General features: G+C 41.3%; 2 protein-coding genes and 1 long non-coding RNA gene across 5 annotated transcripts in view; 2 read left to right on the top strand and 1 right to left on the bottom strand.

Moving 5' to 3' along the window:
• PARP2 (poly(ADP-ribose) polymerase 2) overlaps positions 1 to 17,210 on the top strand; it is a 79,521-nt gene extending 62,311 nt beyond the window's left edge. For both annotated transcript variants that reach the window (XM_063454800.1, XM_063454799.1), the window contains exons 16-19: positions 2,739 to 2,838; positions 16,484 to 16,582; positions 16,692 to 16,816; positions 16,898 to 17,210. In XM_063454800.1, coding sequence (XP_063310870.1) covers positions 2,739 to 2,838; positions 16,484 to 16,582; positions 16,692 to 16,816; positions 16,898 to 17,057 — 484 coding nt within the window. In that variant the 3' untranslated portion in view covers positions 17,058 to 17,210. The remainder of the gene's footprint in view (positions 1 to 2,738; positions 2,839 to 16,483; positions 16,583 to 16,691; positions 16,817 to 16,897) is intronic.
• Positions 1 to 19,543, top strand: part of LOC134612681 (uncharacterized) — a 645,290-nt gene that overhangs the window by 225,547 nt on the left and 400,200 nt on the right. The gene's annotated exons all lie outside the window — the stretch shown is intronic.
• TEP1 (telomerase associated protein 1) overlaps positions 17,350 to 19,543 on the bottom strand; it is a 58,622-nt gene continuing 56,428 nt past the window's right edge. For both annotated transcript variants that reach the window (XM_063454797.1, XM_063454798.1), the window contains exons 53-54: positions 17,871 to 17,975; positions 17,350 to 17,789 (exon numbers count right to left, since the gene is read on the bottom strand). In XM_063454797.1, the coding sequence (XP_063310867.1) occupies positions 17,652 to 17,789; positions 17,871 to 17,975 (243 nt within the window). In that variant the 3' untranslated portion in view covers positions 17,350 to 17,651. The remainder of the gene's footprint in view (positions 17,790 to 17,870; positions 17,976 to 19,543) is intronic.

Here is a 19,543-nt window from a genome sequence, read left to right as displayed (position 1 = left end):
ATCTTCTAAATGTACCCATTGCGGCGGGTTGAATTGTATTTGTGCTGGTGCTATGAAAGTAATAATTTCCACCTAATGGTATAGTTTTACATTAGGGAGATTAATTCCTCCTTGGGTAAATTTGTTATAAAGTGTGAATGCTGCTATTCTTGGGATGTTATTTGCACAAATAGAGGTGTTTATTCATTTTTTAGTCTCTTTGAAATAATAAGCTGAAATGAAAATTGGAAGAGTTTGAAATAGGTACTGTAGTTTGGGGAGAATAGGGGGAATAGGGGGAAATTAGCACATCTCCAGTCAAAATGAACAGTTATCATATTGATGTAATAATGTGGTGAATGTTTGTAATGAAATGTGTGGTTGTGTCATGGTAAGAAGGATGTCATCTGCAAAAAGTGAGTTTATATTCTCGATTGTGCAATTTTATACCGTGTATATTTACATTCTCTCGAAGTAAGTGGGTAAAGGGTTCCAAGGCCAATACATATAGTAAAGGCGAAAGGGGGCAGCCTTGCCTGGATCCGTTAGATTGTGAATGTCTGTCTCAGAAATAAACCCACTACTGACCACCTTCGCAAATGGGTTACTATACAAGGCATCTACCACCGACCTAAACATCTGTGGAAATTCAAACTTTTGCAGAGAGGAAGAGCCAGTGCTTTCTCAGCATCTAGTGATAGAAACTTCCGCTAAGTACACATGACCCCACCTGTGGAATGGAATGTAGGGACATAAGGGAGATTTTCAACATATATATATATATATATATATATATATATATATGTATATATATATATAAAATCTCCCTTATGTCCCTACATTCCATTCCACAGGTGGGGTCATGTGTGTGTGTGTGTGTATATGTATATGTGTATATATATATGTATATATATATATATATATATATATATATATATATATATATATATATATATATATATATATATATATATATATTATAGAATTTTTTTTTTTATTTTTTTTTACTTTTTAATTTGCGCCACTGAAAGTTAAGCAATTTGCCTGAAACGGACTGACTGAAAATAGTAAATAATATTTTTGTTCAATTGCAAACAGTCAGTGCAAAATAATTTAATGTGCATCTTTATTGAAATTGTGACTCTTGAGGACTTATATTTCCAATGTCTAGACTCTTCCATAATCTATCTCTATTGTCTTTATGCCTTTGAAGTTCTGAACACAGTGCAGTTAATTAAACCATTGTATTATCACCGGACTGCATTTCAGAATTGCAACTATGACACACTAGACGAGGGTTGCCCAAAAGGTAGGCAGCCAGATGTTGTAGAACGACAACTCCCATGATACTTTGCGTGTCTTTACATGCCTTTAGAATGACATGGCATCATGGAAGTTGTAGTTTGAATTCATCTGGGGATTTGTCCTTTTGGGAACTACTGCACTAGACTGTACACATATGCTACAGGCTATTGTTTTGTATTTGTATTGCTACACAAAGTTTTTGTTCCTGAACACTATTGTCATTGCAGAATTTCTAATACTGAATACATTCTGAAAGTTTATATTGGTTTATTGATATCATAACAGCTAAGATAAAATCACAGTACACATCACCACAAACCTCCTTCTTTGACCAGGCCAACTGTTCATTTGTTTAGAAAATTTGTTTATAAACACCAGATGCTCTGTCATCAGGCAGACACACTACACCAATGCTCCCCATTGCCCTAGAGACACTCATTAACCACAGCTTTTCCTGACTTATTCCAACAAAGTCCCAATCAAAATTGGAAGAATTAAAACGACATGGCTTCCAAAGTCTCAAGATTTGAATATTCACACTATAATACTGCTCTGATACCCGTTTGAGGGACTGATTACCTAATTTGGAAGAGTTTTTAAATGGATAAATTAACAAATCTTCTCAGTTTAACGATTTAGGACACTCAACCTTATAAACAACTTGAACTTTTTTAATTCTTATGTGATGTAGTATTATCACTGGTAAATAATGTGTTAATATGTTTTTGCTGTGTTACAATGCAAGGGTTTAGAATATTCTAGTTCATCCAAGGTTGCTGAAATAAGAAGATAAAATTGGAGAGCGCTGTGAAATATGTTGGAGCTATATAAATGCCAATAATAATCGGCCACACAGTCTGTTTAGCCTGAACAAATAACATCTCATCTCTCTTGTTCTTTGTAACAGCTGCATACAGGCTGTTAGTCATGGCTAAGCCGGTCTATAAAATGTTTGTGTGTGTGTGTATTCAGACAAGAGATGCAATAACTAGATACAGCTAGAAGAATGCACTTATGATATCTATATATGAAGATCCAATAGGATTCTGCATATGTAACGATCTTTGATATTTCTTCCATTTACCAATACTGATTAGGCTTTTTAAATTGCTGGTCCACTATATAGGCAAGCTGTGCATTAAGCTAAAAGGAGAGATCCAAACATTTCTGAGTGGAGGAGCAACATCGAAATCAGATTTACACTGTTAACTAAGTAGCTAGTAAATGAGTTATAAAAAAGACCGTCTCTTGCAAAAACAAATACTTGAGTCCTCGTTATCAAGGTGTGTTTTTTACATTTAAATTATGCCATTAAATATAAAAAAATATTCTGTAAACCATGCTTCTCCTATGGTACAGAACTAAAATTTTCAAAAATAAGAGAAACTTACTATAATATTTGTTTTTATAATTTTTTTAATTCATTTTATTTGTTTGTTTTGTTTTTTGGACAGGATGCTTCTCTGGCATGGATCACGTCTGTCAAACTATGTTGGTATTCTCAGCCAAGGACTGCGTGTTGCTCCAAGAGAGGCTCCAGTCACAGGTTACATGGTAAGGGATTGGGTAATGGAAGCGTTCAATGTTTGGCCTACCACAGTAAACCGTTGGATCTAGGCTAATACTCGAATTTAAGTTACTACTGTGTATGTAATGTAACAGATAATTGTACTTTGTGGCAAATCTGTACAATGCATATATGTACATATTATGCGTTAACTGTTCCATAAAGAAAACATATTGCCTTGTTTTTGGGGACTATTGCTTTATGACACAACCAGCACATGTAATTACAGGGTTTACTGAGTTGAGGTAGGTATAAAACATTTTTGCTTGACAGGGCAACATCAAGGTCCCATGATTCCGAATGTTGAAATGTGCTTATTGTGTTCAAGGAATCATGTATATCAATATACATTAAATGCTAAGTTGTGCCATAACAGCAATATATTTGCTGCAAGTAAAATAAATCTAGATGTTGTACTTTGAATTCTTTATGGTCATTTACTTTTATAGATTAATGTAGACAAACGCAAACATTTTGTCAGTAAGGTATAAAGTGCACATACACAAAAAATTCTATACATATTAAACAATCAATAAGTTGACTGGTACCATCTATTTCAGTTGAGTGACAAATGAGAAGGGCACTGCTTTATGGATATATAAGATGGAGGTTACATCTGAGATTGATTGGTCACAGTTGGTAGCTATCCTTGGTTATGGGTAAGGGAACTAGCAGAATGATTGAGAGAGAAGTAATTTAAAAATAAATCGGGGAGATAAAGGACAAATAGGTATGGAGGAATCCCAGGTAGAAAGTGAAGAGGGGGGAGGAACACTTGGTAGGTTACATAGAAACATAGAATGTGACGGCAGATAAGAACCATTCGGCCCATCTAATCTGCCCAATTTTCAAAATACTTTCATTAGTCCCTGGCCTTATCTTATAGTTAGGATAGCCTTATGCCTATTCCACGCATGCTTAACCCCTTAAGGACCAAACTTCTGGAATAAAAGGGAATCATGACGTGTCACACACGTCGTGTGTCCTTAAGGGGTTAAAGGGACACTCCAGGCACCCAGACCACTTCTGCCCATTGGAGTGGTCTGGGTGCCAACTCCCACTACTCGTAACCCTGCAAGTGTAATTATTGCAGTTTTTTATAAACTGCAATAATTACCTTGCAGGGTTAACTCCACCTCTAGTGGCTGTCTACTAGACAGCCACTAGAGGGCACTTCCTGCTCTATAGCACAGAAAACCTGTGCTAGAGCGTCGCTGGACATCCTCACGCTGTGTGAGGACTTCCAGCGTCGCTCAAATCCCCATAGGAAAGCATTGAAATTCGTTTTCAATGCTTTCCTATGGGGAGACCTAATGCGCATGCGTGGAATTGCCGCGCATGCGCATTAGGTCTCCTCGGCCGGTGGGCGGGATCAGTCTCGCCAACCGGCCGAAGGAGTAAGAAGGTGGAGCGGCGCGGAGGAGGAGACAGCGACGAGGGACATCGTCGCTGCCTCAGGTAAGTGACTGAAGGGGTTTTCACCCCTTCAGTAACTGGGGATTGGGGGGTGGGAGGGAGAGAGGGTACCTCCAGTGCCAGGAAAACGGATTGTTTTCCTGGCACTGGAGATTCCCTTTAAACTCCTTTAGTGTGTTAACCTCTACCACTTCAGCTGGAAGGCTATTCCATGCATCCACTACCCTCTCAGTAAAGTAATAATTCCTGATATTTTTAAACCTTTGCCCCTCTAATTTAAGACTGTCTTCTTGTTGTGGTAGTTTTTCTCCTTTTAAATATAGTCTCCTCCTTTACTGTGTTGATTCTCTTTTATGTATTTAAATGTTTCTATCATATCCCCCCTGTCTGGCCATTCCTCAAAGCTATACATGTTAAGTTCCTTTAACCTTTCCTTGTATGTTTTATCCTGTAATCCATTAACAAATGTATTAGCCCTTCTCTGAACTCTCTCTAAAGTATCAATATCCTTCTGGAGATACGGTCTCCAGTTCTGTGTACAATACTCCAAGTGAAGTTTCACCAGTGTTCTGTACAATGGCATGAGCACTTCCCTCTTTCTACTGCTAATACATCTCCCTATACAACCAAGCATTCTGCTTGCATTTCCTGCTGCTCTATTACATTGTCTGCCTACCTTTCAGCCGTCAGAAATAATCACCCATAAATCTCTTTCCTCACATGTTGAGGTTAAGACTCTATCAAATATTCTGTACTCTGCCCTTGGGTTTTTACGTCCAAGATGCATTATCTTGAACTTATCCACATTAAATGTCAGTTGCCACAACCATTTTTCTAGTTTACCTAAATCAATTGCAATTAGGCTTCTCCCTCCTGGAACATAAACCCTGTTGCATATCTTAGTTTCATCAGCAAAAAGACATACCTTACCATCAAGACCTTCTGCAATATCACTAATAAAAAATATTAAAGAGAATGGGTTCAAGTACAAATCCCTGAGGTTCCCCACAAGTGACAAGCCCATGCTTCGAATATACTCCATAGACTACAACCCTCTGTTGCCTGTCACTCAGCCACTGCCTTACCCATTCAACAATATTGGAATCCAAACTTAAAGATTGCAGTTTATTGATAAGCCTTCTATGTGCAACAGTGATCTCCCTGAAGTAAACCCATGTTGTCTCTGATCTTGAAATCCATGTGATTTTAGATGTTCAACAATCCTATCCTTTAACATGGTTTCCATTAATTTTCCCCACTACTGAAGTAAGGCTTACTGGCCTATAGTTGCTCGACTCTTCCCTACTACTTTTCTTGTGAACGGGCACAACATTTGCTAACTTACAATCTTCTGGGACTACTCCTGTTAACAATGATTGGTTAAATTAATCTGTTAATGGTTTTGCTAGAACACCACTAAGCTCTTTTAATAACTTTGGGTGTATTTCATCGGGTCCCATTGACTTATTTGTCTTTACTTTTGAAAATTGAAATAGAACCTCTTCCTCTGTAAAATCACATGTAACAAATTACTTATTTGTCCTTTTTCTTAACTGAGGCCCCTTTCCTTCCTTTCCATCTGTAAATACTGAACAAAAATATTCATTGAGGCAGTCAGCTAAACCTTTATCCTCTTCTACATACCTTTGTTCTTTTGTTTTTAAACGAACTAATCCTTGTTTTACTTTCCTTTTCTCATTTATGTATCTAAAACATGTTTTGTCCCCTTTTTTTTTTTTTTTTTTTTTTTTTTTTTTTTTTACTGACTGTGCTATTTTCTCTTTTGTGTATGATTTGGAAGCTCTTATAACTTGCTTAGCCTCTTTCTGCCTAATCTTATAGATTTGCCTATCTTCCTCACTCAGGTTTTTTTTATAATTACTTTTGGCCACATCTGCAGAGTACCACAGTGGATTCTTGAATTTTTGGCTTTTACGGACAAGCCTAATGCAATTTTCTGTTGCCTTCAGCAGTGCAACTTTTAAATAATCCAATTTCTATTGGACTCCATTTAAATTGCTCCAGTCTGATAATGACTGCTTTACACATATTCTAATTTTAGAAAAGTCTGTTTTTCTAAAGTCTAAAACTTTTTTGTTTTTGTGTGGTGTGACTATTCTTATATTAACCCACACTGACTGACTGATCACTAGACTTTCCCCTACAGTAATATCTGATACCAAATATACATTTGTTAACACTAAATCTAGTATGGCCTCTTTACGAGTTGGCTCCTCAACGACTTGTTTTAGAGACAATCCCAGTAGGGAGTTTAGAATATATGTGGCACAAGCAGCTACTTTGGTTTTCCAATTCATATCAAGAAGATTAAAGTCACACATGATGCTAACTTCCCCCTTCATTGTAATTCTAGCTATTTCCTCAACTAGTAGATTATCTAACACTTCTATTTGTCCATGGGGCCTATAGATCACACCTACATGAGTTACTGTGCTATTACCAAATTCTAACATAACCCGAACGGACTCTATGTTCGCCTCCCTAACTTTTATTAGGCTAGATTTTATGCTATCCTTCACATACAGGGTCTCCCCTCTTCCCCCCCCCCCCCCTCTTTCTTGCCTTCCCTGTCTTTTCTATATAAAGAGTACCCTGGTATTGCTATGTCCCAGTTATTTTTTTTTTTCATTACACCATGTCTCCGTAAAAGCAACTAAATCTACATTATCAGTTGCCATTATTGCCACAAGTTCAGGGATCTTATTCCCTAAACTGCAAGCATTTGTAGACATGACTCTAAGCTTATCATTTTTTAACACACTTGCTACAGGCACCTTCTGTCCTTGTTTTGGGGAGAAATTGGATTGAGGTTTTATCAATCAATTAGGAATCCATTAGTTTAACAACACAATGGATAGCTGCTGGAATTATTTGTATAAGAATAAACTACTGTGGGTAAGCAGTTTGTTTATAATGTTGTTTTAATAATAACCACTACAACCTACTGTAATGTTCTTGATGCAGGAAATATTGTGGCACTGTTTCCTGGTAATGGGGCAAATCATTTTTAATTGTTTGTCATCTTTTCTAGAAATGGGTCCTGTACTGGCCTATGGTATATGCACAGAATGTACATTAACCAGCTTGGAACTCTTGTTCCTGGCTGGCTAATGGCACACCAATGATGCTGCGGAGGTCTAGTAACACCTCAGCAAGCAAAGCTGTTAATCTCTTAAGTGTAGGGTTTCAATGCAAAACGCTGCACATACAGTTTCCAGACCAGTCCTCGAGGCATGCCTGCCAGTGCAGGATTTAGGGATTACCAAGTTGTGTCTAAGGTGTTATTAGAAAAAGAAATAAAAATACAACTTGACAGAACTGGATAATTCCCAATTCCTGTACTGGTCGGAGGGGCTTGAGAAGTGGTTTGGAAACTACTGCGGCAGGCACTGTGCCCACTTCAGATCACTGATCATGGTGCTTGGAGCAACCCTTTAAATATGCAGTATTCAATAATTAGCGGATTATTTATTTGGTGGAATAAGAAGGAACATAGTCAATAATGATTTAAGAAGGCAGTAGTCACTTCAAACATTCTGAATATAGTTTACAACCATGACAATATAAATATAACAATTCCTGGTGATACCCATGGGAACCTGTGTAATGGGCACTATATGTAAGGACAGCTTGAAGTTCAACTTTGTAACTATAACTGATATTGAGTGTGGTCACTGCAAACCTGGTCAGTTCTGGCTCTTGCCCAGAAGATTCCTAAGTAACCAACCCAGATTCCCAACACTAGAATTTTAAGTGAGGAAAGAAGAAGAGGAGGTAAATGGAGATGAGAAAAAAGTGAGCCCCTCTCCCAAACTGAGACGAACCACGAATCACAAAGACAAACCCAGGACCTAAGTGCTGCTAGATACCCCACAGGGCTTAGGTCTGAGCATCCATGAAGGGAAGGCGTGAGGTAAATAACACTTTCGCCATCTATTGACGTAGGGAAAACACACCCGTCGTCCGCCATCTACCAGGGATTAGGGACTTAGCTGCATTGAGTAGATGTTTAGTCAAGAATTTTTTATACAGTCAAAGGGGCAATTTAGTGTGATGTAACAGCATTGGCATGATCTGCAAAGGCAGGGGACGTATACAAGACCACATAGGTTTCCGAGTGGATGAGTTGACAACATTTAGTTAAGTGTGCAGGACCACCACATGTGGAGGTCTCCATATCTCCGAGACTCCCCCATACATGCAATGTACCTTCCTTTAACCCCTTAAGGACCAAACTTCTGGAATAAAGGGGCGTGGCCGACAGCCGAGCTACATGGCAGCACAGTGATTCAGCTCCTGAGCTGCACGGACAAAAAACGCAGAAAACTGAGGTATTTAGCCACAATGGGAAACCACAAAAAGGCTCACCCTGCCCCCCAGCATTCCGGGAAGACCCCTGCAGGAAAATCGGGTACTGTCACCCGTTTATTCAGGGAATATTCCAACCGCGTGGCGGATCTCGGCACCGGCGGCGGTGGCGGTAAACACTGACTCGGATACGCCGAGCCCCACACCATCGGACACATCACACACATCGATGGACACCGATATTAAAGACATGCTGAGAAATCTGACATCCAGAGCCGATCTGGCACAGATGCTGGGGAAATTGGAAACCACCTTCCAGCAGAAGATGGAGGGTCTCAGCTCAGAAATAACTCAGGTAGGCCGCAGGGTCCAAGACTTAGAGGATGAAAGGGGGTCACACCAAACATTAATGCACTCCCTATAAGCTAAAGTCCAAGCCCAAGAAAGGCACTTATCTATGATGCAACGCTCTCTAGACGACATCGATAATAGGGGCAGGAGAAATAATCTGCGTATAAGGGGAAAACCTATATAACATCCTGGCCTCGCTATTCAATCTTATACTTAATCGTAAGCCAGACTCCCCGGTTATTCTGGACAGAGCACATCGCTCCAAAGCAGCGGTAGGCGATACACCAAGAGATATTATCTGCCGCATCCACTACTATGCTCTAAAGGAAGATATTCTGAAACACCTCAGGGAAACCTCCGGTCCCATGTTATATCAGGGACACGAAATACAGATCTATCAGGATCTATCCTGGTACACTCTGCAAGCGAGAAGGGCCCTAAGGCCAATCACAGACCAGCTCCGTGCACGCAACCTACGGTACAGATGGGGTTTCCCCTTTGCCCTCATTGTAAACACCCGCGGAACCACGTACACGATCTCCGCGCATCTGGACATCATACCCTTCACCAAGGCGCTGAACCTGGCAGAAACATCCATCATGGACTGGTACGCACCGGATCCAGCATTAACTGCCCCATCTCTACAACAGAGACCACGATGGAGATCCACGGCTAAGAGGCAACGGCGAATCAAGCTGAACATTCTCAACAAGCAGAAGGAGGACAGACCAAAGCCGCAGGACACTAAACCGTCTCGACTATCACTTTCCAGTCGTATCCCCACGATACCCTTCTATACACGACTGATTTTCACTACAGTGACGCTGGCCTTTGCTCCCAGATAGGGCCATCTACTCAGACTTGGACATACTCCGACGCCATGGTTTCGACAGGGATCTATCCCTATTGCCCACACGAATGGACAATCCAGTCGGTGCTGAAACCTCAGGTCGTATAAATGCGTATGTTTTTACCCTCTGTAACTGTGAAAATGACATGCACCGGTATTATACGGGTGACTTGCGACGCTGATTAGATATGACCGTAGGTTTACCCAGTACTTTCCACTCTAAGGAAATATGTATGCCTCATGACGAGATGGGAAGACAAGGGTACTGACTGACCTGGGCTAAACCGGTCCGAGAGGGCAGCAAAGCCCAGATACACTAAGATACGATGCACCCTAACATTTAGAGAAGGGGTTAATATACCAACACTTGACGGAAAGGGGATATCCCGGGGAGGGAAAGGTTACTAAGGAGGGAAGAAGAGGGAAATTTAAAAAAAAAAAAAAAAATACCTGAAATATAAATCGGAGGTACCAAACGCACGATACCTCACATTCCCCACACGTTTGGGAATTTATCTACCAACCCTCACCAACCCTCACCCCCCCATAAGGTTTCACTCGACTTCCTCCTTCATGACCTTCATGACATTTACCTCCACGAAGCATTAACAAGCTATTTTGCGGTTCAGATCCGTGTGCTCCAAGAGCCCACTATGTTGTAATTTGTTAAAACAGTAAATAACGATACTTATAAAAAAGGAAATATCAAGCAAAAAAAAAAAAACCTTGTCCACTTTCCCCCCCCCCACCAACTGTATCAGGGTAATTTCAACCTTGCCCACTGTAGACTACGGGACATCTCAGGGGCGGACCCTAGTTATTTCTATAGTTGCCAAAAAGCAACACCAGTAACCTCACGACATCTCTACTTGTGGTTTCACCAACCAACACTACTTATTGTATATAGTTTTGTTATGTTAAAGTTTGTATTTCATGCTGACATCGCTTATTGCGGTAACACCTTTCGGTTTAAGAATCTTTGTAACGCTTGTCATTCTATTGGCTTATTTCAAACAAACAGGGTACCCACCACACAGCGCCCACAGGTATAGGCAAAGACAACCACCTCATACGATCACAGTAACTCCTTCCCCACCTCCCCCCTCCCTGAACCCTCAGCTATGGCAACAATTTCCATACTTTCACATAATGCTAGAGGGCTGAATACCCCCGAAAAACGTCACATGGCCCTCACGGATTATCATAAAACAAAAGCGGAAGTGGTATTTATCCAAGAGACGCACTTTCGCAAAGACTCAGCACCATCATTAAAATCTAGACACTACACAAAGGGATACTTTAGCAATTACGTAGACTCGAAATCACGGGGAGTAGCGATCCTCCTTTCCCCACATCTGCCATTCACATACAAAGAACATATGTCTGATGACAGTGGGAGATATATCTTTCTGAAGGGCCACATGGGCTCAAATCCAATTACTCTGGCTAACATTTACCTTCCTAATAGAAAACAATTCCAGGCCCTACGTAATATAATCAAGCAGTTGGTACAATTCACTGACGGCATGTTGATCTTAGGAGGTGACCTCAACATCTCCCTAGATGGAGCACTAGACACTACCAAGCCTCTACATATCAGGCTTCAACACGGGCACTTATCCAAAAACTTCTAGACTCGCACCAGCTCTATGATTGCTGGCGAGTTTTACACCCCGCTGAGCGGGACTATTCCTATTACTCATACTCCTCATGCTCCTACTCGAGAATCGACTTGTTTCTCCTTCCACACAGATTCCTAAACTTGGTCCACTCCTTCAAATACGATTCAATCACATGGTCCGATCACGCACCAATCTCTCTCTGAATTAAGATCCCCTCCCTCCACCCCACTAGGACACAATGGAAACTGAATGATACTTTACTTAACCACCCCGACATACGGAATCAAGCTGAGACCTCCCTGGTACAGTATTTCGAGCTCAACACACACGCGGTATCCACTTACCCCATCATTTGGGAAGCACATAAGAGCACAATAAGAGGTACATTCATTCAGACTGCCTCTAGACTCAAAAAGCTGAGGGAATCCTGCACACTCAGTCTCACCAGAGAAATTAGGAACTTAGAGGGAACACATACAAATGATCTAAACCTTACCACATTCAAGACACTGGTAGAAAAGAGGACCGAGTTAAATACGATTCTCGACATCAATACTAAACGCTCCCTAGCCAAGACGAGAAGCACATTCTACGCACAAGGGGGTAAATGTGGGCGCCTTTTGACCCATGCACTAAAAAACCAAAGGGAACACACATTCATAGCGGCCATTCGCACTAAAGAAGGCAAACTCTCACACTCAATGACTGACATTCTCACAGAATTTAAAGATTTTTACTCCTCGCTGTACAATTTGAGACAGACCCCCCCCAGCGGCGGCGGACATCTGCGATTTCCTCTCATAGGATACACAATACCTTACCCCACAATCTCCGAGAATCCCTAGAAAAACCCATTTCAAGGGACGAATGCCTCCAAGCAATCAAGCATCTACCACTAGGGAAAAGCCCAGGTCCTGACGGGCTCACTGCCAAATACTATAAGACATTTGCCCCCTTAATAATACCACACTTCCAAAACATGTTCAATTCTCTGCTCAAAACAGACACTCTCCCCCCACAAGCCTTGAACGCAACAATCACGCTACTTCCAAAACCAGGGAAAGATCCTACCCACTGCGGCAGCTACAGGCCGATCTCATTGATAAACGTCGACTTAAAGCTGTTCACAAAAATTCTAGCCAACAGACTCAGACCACTGTTGCCAGGACTGATACACGGAGACCAATCTGGTTTCATTCCAAACAGGAAAGCCAAACACAACACCACGAAACTGCTGAACCTCATACACACAGCCACGAGGGATGGTTGTCCCAGTCTAGTCCTGTCAATTGATGACGAAAAATCGTTTGACAGGGTAGACTGGACTATGCTGTTACACACCTTACAATACATGGGATTCGCCCCAAACTGGCTTAAATGGTTTAACGTGATTTACTCACATCCCACGGCGAATATTGGGGTCAATGGTCAATTATCGGAACCAGTGGCAATAAGGAATGGCACCAGACAAGGGTGTCCCCTATCGCCTCTCCTATTTGTCCTGGTCCTGGAGCCCTTCCTTCAGGGGATTAGGGACAAGGCTCTAATTAGAGGCATCACAACAGACACGACAGAACATAAGAGAGCAGCGTTTGCAGACGACATGCTATTCACAATCTCAGACCCGGTATCGTCAATACCTCACCTAATGGCTGAAATGGAATCCTATAGCAAGATTTATAATTTCAAGGCCAACCTCAGCAAGTGTGAGATATTGCCGCTAAACATTTCCCCTCACGACGCAGCCATTCTACAACGAGCACACCCATTTGTATGGGGGCCCCACACTCTAAAATACTTGGGTATTCACCTAACTAAAGAGGCGTCCCGACTATTTGAGAGTAATTTCCCTAGCTTGATGAAGGGCATACACTCGGATCTCAGCACCTGGAATAAACCCCTATTTGGTTGGTTCTGCAGGCTGAACATACTAAAAATGAATGTTCTGCCAAGGCTCTTATATGTCCTGCAGGTATTACCAATTGCGCTACCTAAGTCCTGGTTCACGATGATCCGGAAAACCTTTACGACTTACATATGGGTACACAAGAACCTAAGGCTCGCTTACTCACTTCTCACACGACCGAAGGACAAAGGGGGCATCGGCCTCCCAGACATAGAAAGATATCACCAAGCGGTCCTCCTGACTAGATTGTATGACTGGACACATCCACACCCTACCGCACAATGGATACATATAGAAAATACTTTCTTCAGAGCGCCCATTTACACAATACCATGGCACAAATCCGGACAGCCGTTCCTACTACACTCCCCACACCCCACAATTTCACCAACCCTACGCATGTGGGCTAAAGTGAGGACTCATCAGTCGATGTCACCATATCCCTCCCCGCTATACCCTATCACACACAACCCTCTTTTTCATCCGGGAGAGGATGGTAGAGCATTCAAACAGTATCATGGCTCACATTACCTGCACCTAGCTGACGTTATGGATGGCACGGGAAATCAGATGAAACCTCTGCAAACTATCACCGGGGGTCACAATGTACTGCACACATTTCAATATAGACAACTTTCCCACTTCATTCATACAGGGCCACTGGCACACAATTCTGTCCAAACCCACACACAATTGGAATTACTCTGCAAAGAACATACCTTAACCCCTTAAGGACACATGACATGTGTGACATGTCATGATTCCCTTTTATTCCAGAAGTTTGGTCCTTAAGGGGTTAAAGAAGAAAATCATTTCAGAGATGTACACAGCGATCGCTAAGACAATGCCTCACCATCCACCACCATTCACCTCGTCTTGGGAAAAGGAACTAAACACCTCTTTCACGCCCGAAACGTGGCGCACCATATTTACACAAATTCATAGTTCCTCTAGAAACACTGTAACCCAGGAGAGTAACTACAAAAGGATAGTGAGATGGCATTACACCCCGACAAAACTGAGATCCCTATTCCCAACACACTCACATCACTGTTGGAGATGCCAAGCACCTGAAGGCAACACCACACACATCTGGTTTTCATGCCCAGTGATCCATAGTTACTGGAAACGCATTCATGGGATGATACAGTCAGTCCTAAACACCCACGTCCCTTTTAACCCAGAACTCTTCATATTCCTAATTACTCCCCGAGACGGACCTAAATTGACATCAGACCTACTAACTCACTTAATCTCTGCAGCGAACCAACTTATACCAGCACTATGGAAGCACCCGAACCCACCATCCATTTGAGAGTGGATACAAAAAGTCGAAACAATTAGGGGCCTAGAGGAAACATGCCACTCCCTCACAGATAAATACTCCACATATACAGCCACCTGGCAACCCTGGTGCGACTACCTCAATAACCGCTCAATGTAACCATCTTAACATAAACCAGACACACACCCACTTCTGGAGCCCAGTCCCCTTTATTAAACCACCAAGTACCATCCTACTTCCCCTATACTCATACCCGGACATCGAAATAGCTATTAATAGAGTTGTTAATAGAGTCCGGGGAACAACAAATGCCTATTGCTATGAGCCAAAGTTTCAATTACAGTGTTGATGAAGCAGACTTTCGCCTTATGTTAAAATGTGATGTAATGTACATGCAAACTAATTGTGACAAGTTACTAAGATGCAATGTCATCCCCTTCGATGAATACCGAACTACTTTCCACATTTTCATTGTCATGTCATGTTATTTCCTGTCCTGTTATCTTGAAAAGCAATTGACAATTGATGTAACTGTGCAAATTCTCAAAATTTAAAACTTTAAAAAAAACAAAAAAACTTCTGGAATAAAAGGGAATCATGACATGTCACACGTCATGTGTCCTTAAGGGGTTAAGCAGCTAATAATTCAGTTTCTGTAGTTTAGAACTCATAGCACTTTGATGCATTAGTATATTCACCTTCTCCCACTATTGGCCTGAGTGTCACTCCAGTATCCCATTCTCATCAAGAGGCTGATTTCTAGGGTTCTCCTGGGGCTGTTTTCAGCAGTATATGGAGTAGATGAAAAATTCCTCTACATCAGTGGTTCCCAAACCATCCAAGATTTAGGGATTACCCTATTGTGTCTAAAATGTTTAGAAGAATTAAAAAAAAAAAAAAAAAAAAAAATCCTTTAGACACAACAGGGTAATCGCTAAATCCTGGACTGGCTGAAGGTACTTGAGGGGCTGGGTTGGGAACCCCTGCTCCACACAGATGTTTTTGAGTAGCGCACAGGGTTTTGGACGAAGTCAAGTCTCTGTGTAAAAGATATTTTCCCCTTTGCCATGTGTAGTTTTGTCCGAATGCATTAGGATGAAAAGAAATGTAGCTTATTCTGAATTGAATTTCGTGCATTTGGACATTTTGGCACTGGGCCAGGCTCCTTAGTCAATGTCAGTCGATCGGGGGAACCGAATCCGCACTATGCCTTCCAGTGGGGATTCTGAAAACAATTTACGCGTCAGGACGTCTTGTGTCGTTTCTAGTAGTCTAATCCCATGAAACAGTAGGAAGCGCCTCTAGTGGAAGTCTGGTGCACAGTGCACTCAGCCTACTTTAATGAGATTGTCTGTGTGCTTATCCTGTCCTTTTAAAGGTACCAAATTAGTGAGCAATTTAGTAGATAGATCCTTATGGCAATCCCACAAGCATTAGAGTGCTATCAGCTAAGAATCCAAGACCAAAACTGCAAAAATCCCTACCAATTGTCCCCCCGGCCATTGGGTGGGGGTTAATATTAAAAATTATTCCCCCCACCTGCAGATGGGAAAGAAGAAAGGATTTAGCGTAAGGAGGGGAAAGAAATGAGGGGATTTCAGAAGCCTCTATCTCCCTCGTTGTAATCTAAAACCAATTGCACAGACGGAATTTTGTCCAACAAGCAATCTGTTCCTCGTTTATTTGTTTTCATTCATAATTTGTATTTGTCTTTCGATTAATGACCAAGTCTAGAGTGTAATGGCCTTTTGATATTAACAATTCTACTTATCTGATAAGGGAATTGACCGGTGTAGATCCTTACCTTACATTTAAAATCAGTGTTTTTGTAAAGCAAATATTACAAACTCTTCATTGTTTTTTCTTTCTCCAGTTTGGGAAAGGTATATATTTTGCAGACATCTCATCAAAGAGCGCAAATTACTGCTTCACATCCCGTGATAAGAATGTAGGCCTGCTGCTGCTATCTGAGGTAATAATTTCTTCACGCATGTTGCTCTCATGTCTCATCACTGTACTGGAAAGTCTTTTATACTCACAATTTTAACCTTTAATATGTTTGTTGATCTTTTGACTATCAGGTTGCTCTTGGAGAATGTAATGAACTCTTGAATGCAGATTATGATGCTGAGAAAAAGTTGAAGGGAAAACATAGTACCAAAGGCATGGGTCGAAACATCCCTGACCCTAAGAATAGCATCATACAGTGAGTAATATATATTTATCATCCATTGCACATTTGTATACTGACAAACTTTCTGAACTTTACTTTGTAACCTCATTGCAGTGATGGTGCCCTGGTTCCATTAGGGCCACTGGTGGACACAGGATTGACAAACAGTGCTGGTTACACTCTGAACTACAATGAATACATTGTATACAATCCAAACCAAGTTCGGATGAAGTACCTGGTTCAAGTGCGTTTCAACTATGAGTCTCTCTGGTAACAAGCATCCCAATACAGTCTCTTTAAACTGACCCTAGGGGGAATTTAGCACCACTCCGTGTACAGCAGCTCTGATCTTCATTTCTCTTCTAAAAGGACAACAAATGTATTCTGCTGCTTCTAAACATGTCACATTATACTTGTGTGAGGACATTCAAGAAAAGGAAAAGAAAAAAAAACGGTCCTGGAAACATTAACAATTATTGTTTATTTGAATCAATTGTTTATTTGAATCAGCATACAATGTTCTCACATCCTCACTTTCAAAGAGAAGAAAAGAGCACTCTGGCTGTGGAACGGCATAATGATCTTTAATGGGTTTCTTGGTCCTATGTATACTTCATTCAATAAAATAAATGTTCTTTATTAAATATTTATTGCTCATTTCTTTTAAACAACAAAATATATGCAAGCCTAGTATAGTTCGAAATAGATTGAGATTAATAATCTTTGCAAAATCACACCTTTAAACATGATGTAACTATTTCTAAATATTACAATGACAGATCCACACACCAGTATAATCTTAACATACATATAACCCAGCTTTTCCTTTACTCACACTGGCACTTGCTTTCAATTATTTAATTGCATCTTATATGCAAGTCAAGAGATACACATTTCCATACTGATCTCCGCAGGCTATCTGAGGGATTGGAGGGGATGAGTCACTTTCCAGTTCAGGACAGAGTGACAGGCAGGTGATAGCTCCTTCACAGTGGAACATTCCTATCTGGAAAAACAAATTGACATTACTACAAATGACAAGACCAATTTCTGTTTAATCACAAGTACTGCAAAAGTATTCACATACCTGTTTGAATGGGTTACGCTTCCAGATCTTCACGGACCTGTCCATGGATGCTGAGACAACATAACCATCCATTGCAGAGAGGCAGGAAATTGAAGCATTGTGCATCTGTAAGCCAGGAATAGGGGAAGTTCAAGGCAAGAATCGTGCCAATAGCCATTTAATTCAAAGGAACAAATTGTTTAGTTAGAAATATAAAGATATTTAATCATTTGCCCCTCCTTATTTTGTCAGATTGTGTACAAATTTGAATGTCTGAATTTATTAACTAGTCTAGTTGAAAATAATTTAGCAAAATGTGCCTACTTTCAGCAAAACCGAACAGGGTGCAAGTGGTTAAATTATTCCAAAATACTATTGAAAAAAAGTTTGCAGCCAGATGATTATCAATTATGATGAGTATTCAGTTGCATATTTATACAATTCAATTGCAGGCAGACATTACATTTTATTCAGAAGCTGCTAATATCCAGACCTTAACTCACTGTCTCGACTTTGGTGTCCAGTTGCCTTCAGATTTTTTTTTTTTCCTAATCCAGACCAAAGCATTTGGACTTCAGTGAATATTCTATGTACTCAAGCAAAAAATGACAAAGACTTGAACACGAACATTGGGCAAAAAAATGCATTAGCTTGCCCAGTTCTCAAGATTTATCTCACATGTGCATTACAGCAAGAACCTATAACATTTTCATATCACTGTGCCTAGAGTAGTACCAGTCACACTGCACTGATCAGAGGCAGCTTCCCAGCATTTTAGATCAGAACTCATTTTGGGTAAAATATGCAAATGATGTATGTTCTCCTTGTAATGGCTCAGTAAGCTAAGCCAAGCAGAGACCCACCAATAGGCAAGCTATATGAGTGGTTGTGCAGTCTAGAAGTTTTAAAGGAACACTATAGGGGTCAGGAACACACGTGTATTCCCGACCGTATAGTGTTAAAGGGACACTCCAGGCACCCAGACCACTTCTGCTCATTGGAGTGGTCTGGGTGCCAACTCCCACTACCCTTAACCCTGCAAGTGTAATTATTGCAGTTTTTCATAAACTGCAATATTTACATTGCAGGGTTAACTCCACCTCTAGTGGCTGTCTATTAGACAGCCACTAGAGGTCACTTCCTGGGTTCTAGCACAGGTTTCCTGTGCTAGAGCGTCGCTGGACGTCCTCACGCTGTGTGAGGACCTCCAGCGTCGCTCAAAACCCCATAGGAAAGCATTGAAATGATTTTTCAATGCTTTCCTATGGGGAGACGTAATGCGCATGCGCGGCTTTTCCGCGCATGCGCATTAGGTCTCCTCGGCCGGTGAGCGAGATTAGTCTCGCCCACCGGCCGACGTAATCATTAGGAGGAGCGTCGCGGAGGCGGAGACAGCGGCGAGGGACATCGCCGCTGTCCCAGGTAAGTGACTGAAGGGGTTTTCACCCCTTCAGTAACCGGGGATTGGTGGGTGGGAGGGAGAGGGACCCTCCAGTGCCAGAAAAACGGATCGTTTTTCTGGCACTGGAGTTTCCCTTTAAACTAACTAGCTCTTAAACGCTCCGCCCTTGATCTTCCTCCTTTGCTCACATCATCAGAATTGATTATCTCAATTCCTATTTCTAATAGGAAAGCATTGAATTGGAGATTGTCAATTCTGATGTCAGCCAAGGAGGCGGGCTGGGGGCAGAGCC

Source organism: Pelobates fuscus, chromosome 5 (assembly GCF_036172605.1).
Source record: "Pelobates fuscus isolate aPelFus1 chromosome 5, aPelFus1.pri, whole genome shotgun sequence".
NCBI lineage: Eukaryota > Metazoa > Chordata > Amphibia > Anura > Pelobatidae > Pelobates > Pelobates fuscus.
The sequence above is the reverse complement of the archived record's forward strand: the minus strand, read 5'-3'. Positions and strand labels throughout refer to the sequence as shown.